The sequence below is a fragment of the Xenopus laevis genome, chromosome 7S (assembly GCF_017654675.1).
Source record: "Xenopus laevis strain J_2021 chromosome 7S, Xenopus_laevis_v10.1, whole genome shotgun sequence".
Classification (NCBI taxonomy): domain Eukaryota; kingdom Metazoa; phylum Chordata; class Amphibia; order Anura; family Pipidae; genus Xenopus; species Xenopus laevis.
Genome location: NC_054384.1, coordinates 36,545,779 through 36,566,195, shown reverse-complemented (window position 1 = coordinate 36,566,195; position 20,417 = coordinate 36,545,779). Strand labels below are relative to the sequence as shown.

Genomic DNA, 20,417 nt, shown 5'->3' with positions numbered 1-20,417 from the left:
CAAGCATATGCTGTCTCCATATTTGATCTATATACAGTATGTGTCAAAGTAGTCATACAGCTTGTATTAACTGCTGCATTAATCAGTAAAGCTTAAAACAAAATTAACCCTATTGAGCAAACACCAGTATGGGTATAAGGTGAGCATTTTCTGTGAGAAAATAGTTCCCTCGTACTTTAGATATTATTGAATAAAAAGGATAACACATAATGACTACATGTCAATTGCATATCTTTAAATGTTTACTCATGAAATAATATGTACCAGCTGAGTTTGTTTTTGGAATCATGGGAAAGATCAAGTACCTCCAGTGTCTGGCATATAACACAGTAAACGCCATAGAAACAAATTACTGGCATATATGCACTCTTCACCCTAGCTAATTAAATATGTATAATGGGAAAAGGCACTCACTGATTTAATAAGAAGGTGCTGTATACTTTTTAAAGAGGTAGTTCATCTAATTTTTTTTTTTTTTAAATGTGTGACTTGGCTTCCTCTTTTATTTTTTGACGTTTTGTAATTATTTAACACTTTGTGCCGCAGCACTCCACTTTCAGCAGTTATCTGGTTACTAGGGGTCAATGATACATAGCAAATAGTCAATTTAATAACTTTTGGTTGCTTGGGTCAGTGACCGCAACAACCATAAAGCATTTTCAATTTGGGAACTGCAAAGACGTAAAACTGGAAGGCAAATAAGGAAAGAAAAACTTAACTAAAAGATGAATTACTGGTAAATTATACTTATTATGCTTACTTACTTAATCAAAGATTTTTACAACAGAAAACATAGCAGGGAGATAGAAAGCACGCAACCCCTTTGTGTATGAGGGCTGAGATATTATATGCACAATCTCTGAGCTTGGCAACTGAACTATTGAACAAAAAAGTGATAAAACAAAAAAGATTTATACATTAAAACCATCAAGGCTCATTAAACATTTTCAGGATTGCAGTACATACCGGGTTTATGCTGATTTGTGCTGCATTTATTAACAAATTTGCATTAAAAAAAAGAATAAAAACACCTACACAATAGAATCTTGTACTCACTAAAACAAGGTTGAGCAGTTCTTTTGATGGATGAGGTACAAATGCTGCTGAATAGAGAAATTTCTCATGCAAGCTGACCTGCTTCTTTTTACTGAAATCCAAGAACTCAGAAAGGGCTGCTAAAGAAGCGGATGATTGTGCTCCCACAGCAGCATCAATGTAAAAAGGGCTAAAAAAAATGATAAACGAGCATTACATTAAATACATATTTCATTTCATAGATGTAAGTAAAGAACAAAGCTATTCTGTCTGGATACTGCAAAGCTGACAAGAGGCAAAACATCAAACTGCTGAATAAAAAGGGATTTCCAGCAGTTTAGTATTTTTCTGTCCACTGTCCACACTCATGAAGGAGTTTAAAGCACTGAAACATTTCTAAAAGCATTTAACACTTTGATCAATGTGTCAGTTCGTCAAAAAATCTCCTTTTTATGGACACCTCACCAAATAATTAAGCCCCGCACAGCTGGAAGTTCTCTAGATGCCATGCTAGCTGTTCATAGGTCAGTGAACTACAAGCTGTGAACTCTTCTATGAACAATATCTGATCCAGATGGGCCATGTCCCCCAGAATGCTTAGACCTGTCATCCAGAATGCTTAGAGCCTGGGGTTTACCAGATAATGGATCTTTCCGTAATTTGGATCTTCATCCTTTAAGGGGGTTATTTACTAAGCTCCGAATGTAAAAATCATGAAAAATTTGTGATTTTTTTTTATAAAATCTGAATTTTAAAAAAATCACTCATTTTTCGGGATTTATATAAACCCTGAGGATGGAAAAGTCAGAATGTCAAGGTTGCATATAAGTCAATGAGAGAAGTCCCAATGATTTTTTGCGCTGGGTTTTGTGCAATTTGGGCAAAAATCTGAGTTTTCGGGTAAAAAATCTGAAAAAAAATTGTGAAAATCAAATAAAAGATCAGAAAAAATCGTGAAAATCTGATTTTTTGCCTCAAAGAAAATTTTAGGGAAAATGTAATAATAAATAAGCGTAAAAAACCAGAGCGGATTATGTAGCATAAAATATTGAGATAAATCTGGACTTTGATAAATAACCCCCTAAGTCTATTAGAAAATGATGTAAACATTGAATAAACTTTTTTTTCTGGTTTTGCTTCCAATAAGGATTAATTATATCTTAGTTTGGATCAAGTACAAGATACTGTTTTATTATCACAGAAAAAAAGGAATTACCGTATATAAGCCGAGTTTTTCAGCCCCCAAAATATGCTGAAAAGCTCTACCTCGGCTTATACTCGGGTCAAGCGCAAAAACGGTCGCCGGCGTCTAAGAATAGTCGCCGGAGCCTAAGAATAGTCGCCGGCGTCCAAGAATAGTCTCCAAGAATATTCGCCGGCATCCAAGAATAGTCGCCGGCGTCCAAGAATAGTCTCCAAGAATATTCGCCGGCGTCCAAGAATGGTCGCCGGCATCCAAAAACGAGACGCCGGAACCTCCAATGGGAGCAGAACCCCTCATTTTTTTGATTGTAACTTACCAGAAGCATGCTGCATTTCTCACCCTAGGCTTATACTCGAGTCAATAAGCTTTCCCAGTTTTTGGAGGTAAAATTAGGTACCTCGGCTAATACTCGGGACGGCTTATACTCGAGTATATACGGTAATTTTTTTTTTTAATTAGAATTATTTATAAAATGGAGTCTATGGGAAACATCCATTCGGTAATTTGGAGCTTTCTGGATAACGGATCCCGTACCTGTATTCACTCTGCACTTCCATCTTTCAGTGTTCGTGACTCAGAGCCCGAAGTAACCTAGAAGAGCAAATCTGGCAACATTTGCAATTTTTATTTTAAGAGAAGAATCCCTAGAGCTGAAGTACCATGGCAGTTATTGGAATTTACCTAAGAACAGAACAGAAGCCAAAGTTAACTTACACCAATTCACCAGAAGCCTTTTGTAAGAGTTGAAGAATGTCCCTTTTTTTTGCATGACGGAACATCTTCACCATAGCATTAAAGAGTTTGGTTGTTGATACTCTAGAAATGTCCAGTTTAGTCTGCTTTTTTTGAGAGTCTTTTAAATAGTTTTTAAGCTAGAATGAAAAAAAAAGATAATATAAAAGCAACATAGCATTGAAACATAAGCATAGGACAATGGCATGTTACTAAGATAATTGTATAAATGTAAGGCTTTCCATGGATGGTTAACATTTCTTTTTGTTTTTTAAATAGTGGAATATTATTGCATAAACTACGGTAGTGGGCTGGATTAATTTAAAATGATATTCAACAGAAGAAGTTATGAAGCCCATTGACTGGTTCGGTTATATAAATAATATAAATGTGGTGCTATTTATCATATTCACAAACAATTACCATGCTTATTACAAAAAAGTTTCTCAAAATTATTCTCTGAACTATGACACGGAGACCTTTATCAGAAGGTTTACGTACTGTATATAAAATAGAGAAAAGGTTTGAAAATTCACATTATACTTAAATTCACATTACAAATAATTTAAAAACAATAAAAAAATGAAAACCAATTGAGTTGCTGAGAATTGGCCATTCTAGAACATACTAAAAGTTAACCTAAAAGTCAACCACCCCTTGAATACTATAAGGGTTGCAAGAGAAAATCAAATAATGTATAATTACCAAGAATATTGTATGTACAACTGTATTGTATTATAAACTGAAGCTCTAAACAGCAATAGTTATATGGGATCTATTATCCAGAATGCTTGGGACCTCGGGTTTTCCAGATAAGGGATCCTTTCGTAATTTGGATCTCCATACATCAAGTCTACTAAAAAATAGTTTAAATGTTAATTCAACCAAATTGGATTTTTCTGTATCCGAAAAAGATTCTTATATCTTAGTTGGGATCAAGTACAAGGCTAATTTTAATTACTATAGAGAAAAAGGAAATCATTCAAAATCAATTCATTGCTAAGTCTTTGAAAGACAGACTTCCCATAATTCGGAGCTTTGTGGATAACGAGTTTCCAGATAATGGATCCCATACCTGTATAGTAAAATAGTCTTAACATATTTTGTTATATCAGTTGTGCAGTTATATGAGTTGTATATTATATCAAAATAAAAGCCATTTAAAATGCCTTAAATGTGAAAGCTACAGATTCAAGATTTACTCATATAAGACTACTTTGTGTTCTAACAGAGCTCAAATTTCTAAGAAATCATGAAGATTGCCAAGAACACTTCAATATATCTAAGGTTTATGAATAAGTTCTGGAAAAGTTTTATACATTCCTATTTTATTTATATATAATTTTTATATTTTTATTGCATTGATGGAAGAAGGTTTCCTTATCTAACCTTCCTTTATTAAAGAGGACATTCTCGATTTATTGTGCAGAGAAAATATTAAGCAGAAAATTAGATTCATATAATTGGTATAATTAAATATAAATATTCAGTGCAGCAAGTCAAAAGAGAAAGGGCACACACAAAAAAAAGATAGAACAGCATGTGTGTAGTTTCCAATCTCCAATTATTTAGTAATAAACTTTAAGTGGGAACTCCAGCAGCCTGTTGAAATTCTGTGTATGCTGGTTACCTCAAAAAATAAATAAAGGAAAATCTTGTGTTGTTATTGCTGCCGGGGTGCCTGTTTCGAGTGTATTGCTGTATTTGCTGAATGACAGCAGCTGTGGTGGTACAATAAAGAATGTCTGTGGGGAGTGAGCCAGGAACTGGGAAACGACAGGGTCTTAACAGCGTTGGAAAGTAGGGAACTGGATAAGTTTAATACAAGAATTATGAGTGGTGTAGTTTGGGAGAAGCCTGTTAAGAGAGTTGGAGACACAAGGGGTTAAAGGAGGAAGGATGTAAATGGGGAGAGGTGAATTAGGGTTTGGTATTAGTTTAAAATCACAGTGGGAGGGGCTATTTATAGGGGTAAGAAGTATATATCAGGGGTCAGGACTGGAGTCAAAATTATGGAAAAGACATGAGTTATGGAGAAAATCCACACCTAGGAGTGACAACACAATCGTTAAAAGGGTGGAGGATATCAACAGATAAGAAAAAATGTATAGTGAATATAGAATTTTGGGACTATGAAGATGAAAAGATATTACAAACATACCAAATGACTCCCTTCATTTCGTCTTTGAGGATGGCTAGCAATCTCTATTTTCTGATATTTTTCAGGCAGTAACTCTAGTATCTTTTGAACACTGTCCTCGTGAATCTCAGCTGGTCCAGGATTAGAAGACGTTAGTTCCATGTGCTGCCTGTTTAAATCAGAAATAACTTACTGCCTAACATAATAACTACTGTATTATAATCAGTTTAACACAGATATATAATTTTCTTAAAATGGTTGTTTACCTTTAAATTAACTTTCAGTACAAAGTAGATAGTCATATTTTTTTATTATTCATGGTTTTTGAGTTATTTAGCTTTTTATTCAGCAGCTCTCTAGTTTGTAATTTCAGCAATCTGGTTGCTTGGGTTCAAATTGCCCTAGCAACCATGCATTGATTTAAATAATAAATGAGTCTAGAATATAAATAGGAGAGGCCTGAATAGAAAAATACACGTTGCAATAGAATACATTTGTAGCCTTACAGAGAATTTGTTGTCAAATGCGGTCAGTGACCCCCATTTGAAAGTGGGAAAGAGTCGGAAGAAGAAGGCAAGTAATTCAAAAAAAGAACAAATAAAGGCCAATTGAAAAGTTATATAGAATTAGCCATTCTATAACATAACTAATAAAAAATTTACTTAGTTACCTTAAAGGAACAGTAACAAAATTAAAGTGTTTTAAAGTAATAAAAATACAGTATATTGTAGTGTTGCCTTATACTGGTAAAACTGGAATGTTTGCTTCAGAAACACTTTTGTTTTTATAAATAAGCTGCTGTGTAGCAATGGGGGCAGCCATTCAAAGGAGAAAAGGCTCAAGTTACACAGCAGATAGCAGATAAGCTCTGTAGAAAGATCTGTTATCCGGAAAACCCCAGGTCCCGAGCATTCTGGATAACAGGTCCCATACCTGTACATCTGTATCACAATAAATACAAAGGTAAATGGTTTCTGTTTAAAATCTGGGACATCACAAGTGTTAAATTCACCTTGAAGCAACCTCAGAACCAAGTAAAGATGTCACACGCAGATAGACTATATGACTTTCTTCTGAAACTGCCGTCTGTATTATACCTCCAATATGAGACAACTCACTGTTGCTGGTGGAATTTAAAGAAACTCCAAAAACCTTAAAAAAAAGAAAATTCATTTAAAGACAGATCCTAGTTAAAGGAGAAGGAAAGTTACGGAGGCATTTTATTGCCAATAGATTAGCTGCAATAGTGCAAGCTCGAATGCTATATTTATTCTGTAGAATGTTTTACCATATCTGAGTAAAAAGCTCTAGAAACTCTCTGTTTGTTTAGGATAGGAGCTGCAGTATTAACATGGTGTGACATCACTTCCTGCATGAGTCACTCTCTGCTCTGGGCTCAGATTACAGCAGAGAAGGGAGGGGAGGGGAGGGGGAGGAAGAGGAGCAAACTGAGCATGCTCTTGCCCAGGGCAATGAGGTTTAAGCTGAAGGCAGGAAGTCTGATACAGAAGCCCATGAGTACACAATAGAAGGAAAGAAATGCTGTGTTTCTTTTGACAGGGGACAGAGAGCAGCACTACTTTGGGGGTTTACTGGTATATTTAGATGGACCTTTCTGCTAAGGTTTACTTAGTTTTAACCTTTCCTTCTCCTTTAAAAAACGTTGCAGCTAATTTATAATATCATCATGTGATGGAGACATCTCTGACCCTAAAAAACAATATTATAGACCAGTCAAAAAATGGATATACTGTATAGTGGATATATTTAAAAGAAATACTAGATCACAACTACTTGAGAGTATTTAGTGTACATACAAAACGGTGTTTTTTCCCTAAGGTGAACAGCATTGAACTTTATTTTCACTTTTGAAATAATTATGCTTGTTCATCCTTTTTTCCCCCAATATTATTATATGAATCAGGAAGAGCTATTAAGATTTGAAGAATATGCACACACTCTTAAAGACATTGATCTGTCTGTAAAGATTTGATAAATGGACAGTACACAGTTTAGTAAACATATTAAAATGAAATCAATAACACATTTTAAAATTGCAAACAAAGAGATTAAACAAAGAGGTTAAAACAGACAATTATTGTGTTGCTTGTTAGATGCTGATTATTTTGACTTTTCATTTTTGTATTGTTTTTAAGTGGGATATGCATTCATATTTCTAGGATTCATATTTAAGCTAATGGCCCTTAAAGGTGAACTATACCCCTGAACAATGTTGGGAGTCTATAAAAATATATTGCATAAAGAGCTCATATGTGAAATCCTGCTTCATATAAATAAACCATTTCATAAAAATATACTTTTTGTGCCATTGGGTAATCCTCAATAGAAAATGGCCATTTTAAGAAATATGGGCCACCCCCTGGGATCCTGCAATTCATAATGCACAAACAAACGATACGTAATTTTCTCTTTTGCTTCCATACTTTTTCTGATTACTGTTAGAGTTGCATTATTTCTGGTCAGGTGATCTCTGACAGGTGAAGATTTCAGCAGTCTCCTCACCCTGACCTTACAGATGAAACCAAGGAAATTTAAATAGCAAGCAAATGAAAAAAAGACCACCAACTATGACAAAAGAGAAACTAAAACCAGGGTAGGGCAATTACATTTTGAATTGTCTATAATGGAAGGGCTTCTGGGATCACACAGTCCTACAATTTCAAGACCCCAGATGCCCAAAACAGAGTTTGTCAAAGAAATTGCAATTTCCAAATAGTCTAACTTTGTATACTGCAGTGGTGGTGGGGAAATAGTTACATATACTTATATTCTCGATCTCAACCCATTCTGCAAGCCAGATGATATAAGTAGAAGTAGAAGTAGAAGAAAACTAAGAAGAGCAATTACCAAAATGAAGGATCACATTGACTGGCTTGCTGCCTGAACAAAAATATGTTCTCGGTCATGATAACAAATAGAACAGTAGGTTACAACAGATGTCCTCTTCTTCTCAATTTATTATGCAAAGATGCACAGCTGGTTATATGACGAGCAATAGCCGTGAAACTGCATATTGTTTTGTGTGTTTCATGTTAATTGTAACCCCTTTTGTTACTGTATGAAATCAAATACAAAAAAATCAAATAATAATTCTAACATTTCAATTTTACTCCCATGCATTCCTATAACCAGATACTTCTTTTAAGCCATGTGGAAAAAAAAACCTGTGTTTGCAAATTACTATGTATGGTGCCAATGGCAAGGTTGTCTAATGTAGATTTCTGAAAATATAAGGACACATTCACTTGCCATGTTGTTTTCACACAATGCAGTGTTTTTTCCTACAGAATTCTAGCAACATTGTTGCTGCATCCAATTTTTTAAAATAGCAGAGTGCATGCACTTCAAATTCAAATTAGATGCAGTTGTACAGAAATATTTTAAAATTTTGTTGTTCTGGGTGCAACTGATCTCTGCGCCTGATTCTTAATGTGCAACTGCACTGCAGTGATTGAATGTCAAATATAATTATTGAAATGAAGATGCCCCCTTACATGGTGGCCAAATGAAGTTCGGTGGGGTTGGCAACCATCATATTTAGCTGTGTTACTTCATGTCCCATGCCCATATCAGTGATTTGATACTTGACAGTGCACCCCAGGACTGGAACTGAAATGGCCAAACATTGTAACAACCTGCTTGGAGTTGAACCAGGTGCCTGGTGTTTGCCTTTCCGCTTTGCTATGCGATCAGACAGCTAAGGTCCTGGTTCACTCCTTTTGCTTTCCATGTAATTGCAAGTAGGCTTGACTTGTTTCACCTGTTGTTAATTTGGCCACTGGTGATCTGTGTAAGCCATTATGCTGCCTATAACCCCGCTAGTGCTCAAAAAACGTGTTCCCTTTTACTCCATGTAGTGTATTTTATAAGAATCTGCTATCATCAGTCATCACTTGTGTCAGAAGAGGACAGGTCAACAAAGAAAGCACTTTTTATTCTCTAAAACTCAATAAGTTTGAGATTTATAAAGTGTAAAAACTCGGGGATCCTGCAGTGACTCTGAGATATTGCATATTCACAGGCTGATAGACTCTGAATACACTGGTATATGCCTGGATTTTATATACAGTAATTGTTTTTTGTTTTTTCATTTTCATCAGTTTTTTGCACTTTAGGATTTTTTTTCTTCTATTTTTGCATGCTTTTGTTTTTCTTTTTCTTCTCTTACCCCCTTCACAATGCCTCCTAAGGCCAGTATGGCCAGTAAATCTGTGGGCAAGGCCAAAACAATGGCTATTGTGAAGATATTGATAAAGGCATCTGGTGTGGAAGTCTAAAGTGCACTCAGATATGGCTATGAATAAATCTTCAATTAATGCTTCACCTGATTAAAAAGAAGAGTGTAAGGGCTCTTACAGACGAGTGTTTTTACCTGCGCTCCCCTGCGTTCCGTTTTTCTGCGTTCAGCCGCAGGGGAGCGCAGGAATAGACGCATTACATTTTTTCCAATGGGGCTGTACTCACACAGGCGCGTGTAGGCGCCAAATGAAGGTTGAGACGCAACATGCTGCATTTTTCCTGCATTCCTGTGTGAGTACAGCCCCATTGGAAAAAATGTAATGCGTCTATTCCTGCGCTCCCCTGCGGCTGAACGCAGAAAAACGGAACGCAGGGGAGCGCAGGTAAAAACGCTCTTCTGTAAGAGCCCTTAGAAGGCCACAGAGGTTACAGAGGAATTGTTGAGCATGGTGGATCAATAGGACACTATTCTATGTAACTCACTAACAAGGATTGCCTTTACTGCTAAATGCCTCAGAAAGATACACAGTGACAAAAACAACTACTATGCTTTCCCTGGGCAGTAAGATACAACTGGACGAATTTACTGTGAATGCTTAATACCTCTCTAAAGGAAGATTTGCTGGGTTATATAAATCTTGCAAATAGTGAACTTACGTTAACAGCAGAGGTTGAGCAGATTCATACAGAGGTGTCATTGACAAGACAAGATGTAAATACATTGAAAAGCAAAGTGCATGAAACAGAAGAATCAGTGATTTGGAAGATCTAGTTAATCCGGTAGCAAGTCAGATTAAAAAAACTTGCAGATTTTGGGTCTTCCAGAAGGAACTGAGGGAAAAAATGCTGAACTATACATGGAAAAGTGGTTGAAGGATAATCTGGGGGGAGAAACACCTTTTCTATGCATTTTATTGTAAAAAAGTGCCCCAAACAAAGAGTAGACAAGTATATAGAATATCATGTATATCATGTAAAGCAAGGCACTCATGGGTCAAAAAATATGGTGATAAAGAGACACTTTAGAGGTGATGTACTTAATTCTGTATACAAGGTATAAACACTTGTACTTACACTGTTATTAGTCTGAAAGCCAAAGGGTGTTGCTGTGCAGCTGCTCAGATCTTTTGTCTTCTTGATGGAGCCTTCAGATATCTGGTAAGTAACTGAACATGCCCCTGAAACATCTTCCTAAAAATGTAGTTGAAAGCAGCCAATTAGTTTAATTATTATTATTTACTTAAGGGTAAATGGCAATACATTTGCAATGTATTACCACACCACTGTTTTATGGCTCAGAGGGAAAAGAATAGAACAATACAAATTACTACAAATTTGACAGAAAACATTGCAGTTTTGCTGATGGTGTAATGAGGAAGAGGATTTTTTAAGTGTTTTGTCCTCCTCCCTTGGAGCGATAAAATCAATGGGGTGATAAAATGCAGATCTCCCTATTCCTCATTAATCTAAAGGTACTTTGGGAGCTGCAAAAGATTAATAAACATGTAACATTTACTTATCTACTTCATTTACAAAAACAAATGTTTATCAGCAGAGTGCAGGCAAGGCAATAAAAAAGTTGGGCTATGCGGTTTATAAAAGGGTTATTTCACCTTTAAGGTAACATATAGGGGCAAATGTATCAAGGGTCGAATATCGAGGGTTAATTAACCCTCGATATTCGACTGGTGAATTAAAATCCTTCGACTTCGAATTTCCTTCGACTATCGAATATCGAAGTCGAAGGATTTTGTGCAAATAGTTTGATCGAACGATCAAAGGAATAATCGTTCGATCAAACTATTAAATCCTTCGAATCGAACGTTTCGAAGGATTTTAATCCAACGATCGAAGGAATATCCTTCGACCAAAAAAAGTTAGCCAAGCCTATGGGGACCTTCCCCATAGGCTAACATTGATTTCGGTAGCTTTTAGGTGGCGAACTAGGGGGTCGAAGTTTTTTCTTAAAGAGACAGTACTTCGACTATCGAATGGTCGAACGATTTTTAGTTCAAATCTTTCGATTCGAAGTCGAAGGTCGAAGTAGCCCATTCGATGGTCGAAGTAGCCAAAAAAACATTTTTTCTTCTATTCCTTCACTCGAACTAAATGAATGGGCCCCTTAGTGTATTATACAATTTCCTATTCTTAGCACCTGTTCAGTTGGTCTTTATTTATAATTTTTGAATGGAGTTTGAATTGCTTTCCTTTTCTGCATCTTGTCAGCTTGAACTCTGATGCTGTGACTCTGCTCCAAGGGGTAAGTAAAAATTTAGGGGCATTTCCCGAGGGGGGGGAAGCCAGGCTGGGTGGGAGGAGGGAGGTGGTTCTACGTGGGGTGAGGGTAGTGTTTTTTGGTAAAGGCTTTGTTTCTCCTTTAAGATGTAAGCTCATTGCAAGCTCTGTTAATGAAATGTCTACCTCTGTATGTATTCCAGAAAGATTTTGAAACTGGAAAAGACTGACGAGTCCTCTTTTCAAGTCCAGAACTCGAGAGTTGTCTTCTCTAGTGCCATACAAACCCAGGAGCTGAAAAACATGGATCAGTTCAAACAACTGCAAAATCACCAGTAGGTTAAACATGTGTTTAACTTTTTCTTGTTTTAAATATCTTCCTGGCACTCACACTATGTTGTTTTAATGGATCATAGTTACAGTTCTGCACCAAGTCCCAGCTCAAAGATATCTTCCAAAGATTAAGGGAGTTAGTTTATAAAATCCAGAAACTCATTATTTTCTTAAAACCACTTTGACCAAACTCCTGCAAAATCTGATGCAGGAAAAGACTCTATAAAATAATGAAAAAATCCAAACCATATGTTTTTTTGGATTATAGCACAAAAACACAAATTATTCAGATTATTGTATGAAACCCTGCACAGATCATGATATCTTCTGAATGCAAACTGAACATCTTCCATTGATTTCTACATGATCTCGGCAGGTTTCAGTTGGAGCACTTTTTTATACAGACTTTTAACAGCATAAGGGTTTAATAAATCACCAAAAAAAATAATTTACAGATCCCCGGGGTGCAATAATGTGCCCCTTAGTGCTCTTCTTACGAGCACTTGTGCCCTGGGAAAAGTTGCACTGTGTTCCTCATTCCAAGTGGATAACCTATAGTCGAGAGCAGAGCTCAGAAGCCCAGCACTTAGATAAGGGGTGGGTCATCTACATGCCTCCCCCATTCACCCCTCTTGAAGAGAGCCCTGCTTAAAGGATCAATTACATAAAAAAATGAAAGTAGTGAATAAATAATGTAGTGTTGTCCTGCACTGGTTAAACTGGTGTGTGTGCACTTCAGAAATACTACTTTAGTTTATATAAACAAGCTGCTGTATAGCCAGGGGGCAGCCATTCAAACACAAGACAAATAGTAGATAACAGATAAGCTATGTAGAATTGAATTGTATAATACAGAGCTTATCTGTTATCAGCTGTGTAACCTGTGCCTTTTCTCCTTTTTCAGCTTTGAATGGCTGTCTCCACAGCTACACAGCAGGGTGTTAATATAAATTATAGTAGAGTTCCTGAAGCATACACACCAATTTTACCAGTGAAGACCAGCAGTGCATTATATTTTAATTAATTTAATATACTTTAATTTGTTGCCGTTATTGTTCCTTTAATACAAATGTTCTCAATTGAGCAATTTGGCAAGAGAATGCAGTGTACAAAGTGCATAAAAAAAAGAGCAACTGTGGCCATTTAGTTCACTTTGCATATTGCTTCCTGCAATTTAAATGACCCTTCATGTATGCTTCTGTGCAGCCTGAGTGATCAATTCAGCTTATCTGCCTCTGGGCTGGAAAATCAAAACCGGAAAAAAGTACTGTACAGCCATATGGGGTGCCGTTTGTCCCAAATACATTCTGTATACAAAACTATCCCTAATACACAGAATGAATGTCTCTCATGGTATATAAGTATTTGTGACCATACACAGATAAAAAAATATACAAAAGACTTATTTCTATTAAAGAATGAAAACAAAATCTGGTTAGTGCACAAAAGGATGTCATTATATCACAAACTCCATTCTGTACAGTTTAACAAGCAATCTGTCTCACCAATGTATAACCTCCATGTAACGGACACACTTATGTGCAGAGTTACTTACAGAATGAATTATGTAAAAACAAAGTTGGATATAATATATAATAGTGTAACTAACTAGTGCTTTTCAAGCTAGATTTGACTGACAAAATAGATATCTGTGACAGAAAGCAAGATTTTATAGTACAGGATTCATTCTTTCCACAAAATGACAGTTTTGTTTCACAAAACAGATAAAATAACCATTCTGTGAAGCAACACTGTCAGTCACATTCCTGAACCAATAAGAACAAAGCTTATTGCCATATACAAACAAGATGAGAAGGGGCCAGCTCTGCCCCACATGGCTAAAGCAAAGTATCTGACCTGCTATAGAGGGCGCCCTCTAATGTCCCCTGTGCTGCATAGTAATAAACATGAACAAACCTTTCCTAAAAGAGCTGCTGTTAAACACTACAGGTTCATAAATGGAAGTTTTTACAAATGGCTGAGAAATATAATGCTGCACTTATAATGATTGTAGAAAAAGAAAAGTATGCAAAACATAAATATGATCATTTTAGGTGATATGGCTATTCTTATTGTAGTAACCTGCTTGTGTGGCGATTTTGGTTAAGGGCATTCCTGCTGTTTTGCCATTATCTTATGACTTACTCCTATTCCTCTTCCTGTCTAAGCTGAGAGCAATAATGGGAAAGGCCACACCCACCTGCTATCTTCTATTAAATGTACCAGAAGTTACTGTGCTTGTCTGGCTGCTTTGCCTGACTCTCAGAGACAGTTATACATTTTGTATATGATAGTTAGACTCCAATGTCTCATCCTAGCTGTAATCTTGCACCAAATAGCTTGTAGTAGTCTCTTAAAGGGGTTGTTCACCTTCCAAACACTTTTTTCAATTTAGTTGTTTTTAGATTGTTCCCTAGAAATAATGACTTTTTCCAATTACTTTCGATTATTTATTTTTTAAGTTTTTTCCAAAATCTAAGTGTAAAGTTGAATGTTCGTGTCTCTGGTGTTTGAGTCTGGCAGCTCAGTAATTCAGGTGCAGATTCTGAACTGTTACAATTTTGCAACATTTAGTTGATACATTTCTCAGCAGCATCTCTGGAGTATTAGCAACAATTGTATCAATTCTAACAGCTGCCTGTAATGAAACCCAGAGATTCTGCTCAGCAGGGACAAAGATAAGAAATGTATCAACTAAATGTATCAATTTAGAACAGTTTACAGGATCGGCGACCCCCCCTCCCAGAGCTGCTTCAGAAGGAGAGAAATGACACTTTATACTTCAATATTAGAAAAACCGTGACACATAGAAAATAGAAAGTCATTGGAAAAAGTCGTTATTTCTGGTGATCTATCTGATAACAAATAGTTGTTTGAAGGTGAACAACCCCTTTAATAATGTGCTTACCTATAGTTCAACTACTATGCCATTTGTAAGAACTTCCATTTATGAACCTGTAGTGTTTAACAGCAGCTCTTTTAGGAAAGGTTTGTTCATGTTTATTACTATGCAGCACAGGGGACATTAGAGGGCGCCCTCTATAGCACGTCAGATACTTTGCCTTAGCCATGTGGAGCAGAGCTGGCCACTTCTCATCTTGTTTGTATATGGCAATAAGCTTTGTTCTTATTGGTTCAGGAATGTGACTGACAGTGTTGCTTCACAGAATGGTTATTTTATCTGTTTTGTGAAACAAAACTGTCATTTTGTGGAAAGAATGAATACTGTACTATAAAATCTTGCTTTCTGTCACAGATATCTATTTTGTCAGTCAAATCTAGCTTGACAAGCACTAGTTAGTTACACTATTATATATTATGTCCAAATTTGTTTTTACATAATTCGTTCTGTAAGTAACTCTGCACATAAGTGTGTCCGTTACATGGAGGTTATACATTTGTGAGACAGATTGCTTGTTAAACTGTACAGAATGGAGTTTGTGATATAATGACATCCTTTTGTGCACTAACCAGATTTTGTTTTCATTCTTTAATAGAAATAAGTCTTTTGTATATTTTTTTATCTGTGTATGGTCACTAATACTTATATAACATGAGAGACATTCATTCTGTGTATTAGGGATAGTTTTGTATACATAATGTATTTGGGACAAACGGCACCCCATACAACCACCATATTTGTATAACTTGGACCACTGCCCTGATCATAATTGTCCTAAATAACTTAGCTTTCAACAACATTTCTTTATCTATTTTTTTTTAAATATGCATTATTCTATTATTCTATTGCTAAGATTTGTGTCACCTAATGTACAACTGGCATCTGGCAGTGATTTTAATTTTCACATGAAGCCTATGATTCAATATTAAACTTTCATGTTTTAACAGCTCAACAATTCTATACAATTCTATACATCTAAGCATACTATATATTATGTGAAGTGACACAGTATATAGGATGCTCTGTTATAAAATCCTAAAATGATGTCAGTCCTAAAGGGTCTAAGCATTAAAAATAAAGTACTTGTATGTTCAGGGTGGCACTGCATTCCTACCACACTGCTATTTCATAGGGAGAATTATGATCCACAAGAACATGGTGTCATGTAAGTGCTAGAGAGAAGGGATTCTATTACCAGATAATGTAACAGTGTCCCAGTTTTTACAGAACTATACATCAAACTTGAAAAGAAACTCCATCATGTAGGATGCCTTTAAGGAAAATGACTTTAATAAGCATGTGGATTGTCAATGATATTGCTAGTCTGGGTAGTAGCAGTACTGTAATATGTAAAGTAGGCATAAATATATTCCCTTAAGTCTTTGTATAATAACAACAGTGTTATTCACACCTTCAAATGTCAGTCTGTACTTCTGATAATCAGTTTTAGAAAAGGAATTAAAATTGCTTCTTAGGTAGCCAATAAATCACCTTTACTCTACTTTTGTTATGCTTCAGATGAAAAGTTTTACTGTGTATTGCAATTCCTAATGATTGACCTTTTAATTCTCCAACTACATTTGTCCACCCATCATTGCATCATCATTTTCTCATTGTCATTTTTCCTTAAATTTTTGCAGGGGGCGCTCTTGGAGTATTAATCGTCTTCAAGTAATCAAATATTTACCTTCCCAGATATCCAATGAAATAGAACAGGGCGGCCCAAGTTGCCAGTGTCTGTCAAGTGTTTGATAACAGAATTGTTCTCTTTATTACTATTATTACGTCTGTGAATTGTAAAATCTTGTATCTAAAAAAACAGAAGAAATTAGATATTATCCATAATATATATATAATACACAAAAGCCATGAATATCTTGTAAATTAATACAAAAAGAGGTAGCCGGAGAGCACTTGTTTCTTTAGTTTAAAAGATCATTTCTTTATTTGCAAAAAAAAAAAAAGTGCAGTCAATGTCTGCAAATAAAGAAATGATCTTTTAAACTAAAGAAACAAGTGCTCTCCGGCTACCTCTTTTTGTATTAGTAACCTTTGGCACTCCAGCACGGGGATTGCAGCGCGTAGAGAAGCACACCCATACGGATGGATACATAAAGGACCCTTTTTATAGTTGGATATCTTGTAAATTATATCCTTATAAACGGTGAGTTCTGATGTCATCAGTTATAAACGGTGAGTTCTGATGTCATTTCTGTCACATGACTCACTGAAACTTGTGTATTATAATAAATAAAGTACCCCCAGTTGCAAAATATGAGGATATTAGAAGTTACCTCGGAGTTCCATGACCTGTATGGACCTGTATGGTCATGAAACTCCTCAGTAACTTATAATATCCTTATATTTTACAAGACGGGGTACTTTATTCACTATATAATACACAAAAGCCATAAATATCTTGTAAATTATATCCTTATAAACGGTGAGTAGTGATGTCATCAGTTATAAACGGTGAGTAGTGATGTCATTCTGTCACATGACTCACTAAAATTTGTGTATTATAATTAATAAAGTACCCCCAGTTGTAAAATATGAGGATATTATAAGTTACCTCGGAGTTCCATGACCTGTATAAAAACACTCGGCCTTCGGCCTCGTGTTTTTATATGGTCATGAAACTCCTCGGTAACTTATAATATCCTTATATTTTACAAGAGGGGGTACTTTATTCACTATATATGTGTATCTGCAAATTAAACATTATCCATCTCTTTTACAACTCCTGGTTCTGGACTTTCAGGGGCAGATGTATTAAGGGTCGAATATCGAGGGTTAATTAACCCTCGATATTTGACTGGCGAATTCGATTCGAAGTCGAAGTAAAAAGTTGAAGTAGCCCATTCGGTGGTCGAAGTAGCCAAAAAAACACTTCGAAATTCGAAGTATTTTTTCTTCTATTCCTTCATTCAAACTTAGTGAATGGGCCCCATAGTGTTGCAAATATTATCTCCTACATTTAAAACAGGCATTTTCACAGTATCAGCTGGCTTTTGTTACATTGTTTTAAAAGTCAGAACAGCACAGGGACAGACAGGTACTGCTTTCAGTAGAAAGTTCTTTAGAATTACAGTAAATTTTCTTTCATTAGGCTTAGGGGCACATTTACTATGGGTCGATATTCGACCATCTAAGTAAAATCCTTCGACTTCGATATTCGAAGTCAAAGGATTTACCGCATTTAGTTTGATCGAATGATCGGAGGAAAAATCGTTCGACCGAATGATTAAATCCTTCAAATCGAACGATTCGAAGGATTTTAATCCATCGATCAAACGATTTTCCTTCGATCAGAAATTACTTAGAAAGCCTATGGGGAAGGTCCCCATAGGCTAACATTGGTGCTCAGTAGGTTTTAGGTGGCGAAGTAGGTAGTCGAAGTTTTTTTTAAAGAGACAGTACTTCGACTATCGAATAGTCGAACGATTTTTAGTTTGAATCGTTCGATTCACAGTCATAGCCGAAGGTCGAAGTAGCAAATTTGATGGTCGAAGTAGCCAAAAAAAAACCTTCGAAATTCAAAGTTTTTTTCATTCTAAGTAAATGTGCACCTTAGGGGCACATTTACTATTGATCGAATATCGAGGGTTGATTAACCCTCGATATTCGAACTTCGAAGTTAAATCCTTCGACTTCGAATATCGAAGTCGAAGGATTTACCGCAATTCGTTCATTGGTGCTCGGTAGGTTTTAGGTGGCGAAGTAGGTGGTCGAAGTTTTTGACTATCGAATGGTCGAATATTCGAACGATTTTTAGTTCAAATCGTTCGATTCGAAGTCGTAGTCGAAGTAGCCAATTCGATGAACGAAGTAGCCAAAAAAATACTATAAATTCGAAGTATTTTTTATTCTAATCCTTCACTCGAGTTTAGTAAATGTGCCCCCTAATGTATTTTTTACATTTACAATTAAAATGTTTCCTTTTCCCCTTTAAATAGGAAACCAAACATTGTATAAAAATATATTTTACATTTTTGGACGCTATTGTATTTATTTAACATCATTGATAACATCTGATACAAGCACTAACCTGTACATAAACCAGCTGCTCTTCTGGCTGACTCTTCTTTCTCCACAGAAGGTAAGTCTGGACATTGGCATCAATCTTCAAATTTGTTTCTGGCATAGATGGCTGGGAGATATGTTTTATCTTTAAATCAAGCATGTAGTGGTACTGGAAGGAAATTCCTGGCTGGAATGATATGGCTTCAGAAAAATCTAAATCATCAAAAAGGATGAAAAAGTTGGGTTAACTTCTAAATAATGGGCGGTATGATTTTGCATAGTTAATGCAAAGCGCTCTCATTAAACATTTCCTATTCACATTATACAAATAGAGCACGGAGCCAAAAAATTCACATGGCAGTTAATGAATGTGTCATGGTAATGAGTGTCATCCATCTAGAATCAGCAGACTAACTATCCACAGTGTTACGCTAACCTGGCAAGGTAAATAGCACATAAAGTATGAGGCATTCTGCGACACCTTTTGCTGCCACCAAGGCTGTCATGACCAATTAACAATTAACAATTTAGTATTGCTGTAAGTTGTTACACTGTCATTATATATGTTTTTTACTCTTTCAGTAAAGTTGAACCATATAGTGAGCTTATAGCCCCAGCCAAAAGGTTCAAAATCTCTATCATAGTAATAATCCAGGTCTTGTCACTGGGACTCACCATCTTGGATTTTGTCAGTTGTGTCAGCTACACGCTCATGCTCAATTTGCTCTGAGCAGCTGTTAAAGGTGTTGTTCACCTTCAAACCATTTTTCAGTTCAGTTGATTCCAGATAGATCACCAGAAATAAAGACTTTTTCCAAATACTTTCTATTTTCTATTTGTAATAGTTTTTCTAATATTGAAGTGTAAAGTTACATTTTTTTACCCTGTAAAGCAGCTCTGGAAGGGGGGGTAACGACTCTTTAGGGCAAAGACACACGCTCAGATTCGGGAATATTAGTCACCAAGCGACAAATCTCCTCTTCTTCGAGCGACTAATCTCCCTGAACTGCCTCCCGCCAGCTAGAATGTCAATCGCAGACGGGATGGCAATCGGTGCAATTCGTTTTTCGAAGTTGCCCGAAGTTACCTCACAAGGAAACTTCGGCGACTTCGGAAAACGAATCGCTCCTGCAGGAGGCAGTTCGGGGAGATTAGTTGCCCCGAAGAAGAGGCAATTTATCACCGGGCGACTAAATCTCCCTGAATCTGAGCGTGTGTCTCTGCCCTTAACTGTTCTAAACTGATATCTTATCTTTGTCCCTGTTGCCTGAATTGATACAATTGTTGCTAATATCCTACAGATACTGCTGAGAAAAGTATCAATTAATGTAGCAAATTGTAACAGTCCACAATGCTCCTGGATCACTGAGCTGCCAGACACTGCAGCTGTTCTGAACCTGTGGGTCGCGACCCCTTTGGGGGTCGAACGACCCTTTCACAGGGGTCACCTAAGACCATCTGCGGTCCAGCAGCAGCAGCAAAATAACACACACTTACACATACACTGCTCACTCAGCAGCGCCACTTGCCTGGGGCAATCGAACTCAACAAGC

General features: G+C 36.3%; 1 protein-coding gene across 1 annotated transcript in view; it reads right to left on the bottom strand.

The window, feature by feature from the left end:
* mttp.2.S (microsomal triglyceride transfer protein, gene 2 S homeolog) overlaps positions 1–20,417 on the bottom strand; it is a 40,754-nt gene that overhangs the window by 15,941 nt on the left and 4,396 nt on the right. The window contains exons 2-9 of the mRNA XM_018239482.2: positions 18,890–19,077; positions 16,529–16,651; positions 11,793–11,900; positions 10,446–10,562; positions 6,124–6,263; positions 5,133–5,280; positions 2,954–3,111; positions 1,057–1,225 (exon numbers count right to left, since the gene is read on the bottom strand). Coding sequence (XP_018094971.1) covers positions 1,057–1,225; positions 2,954–3,111; positions 5,133–5,280; positions 6,124–6,263; positions 10,446–10,562; positions 11,793–11,900; positions 16,529–16,651; positions 18,890–19,077 — 1,151 coding nt within the window. The remainder of the gene's footprint in view (positions 1–1,056; positions 1,226–2,953; positions 3,112–5,132; positions 5,281–6,123; positions 6,264–10,445; positions 10,563–11,792; positions 11,901–16,528; positions 16,652–18,889; positions 19,078–20,417) is intronic.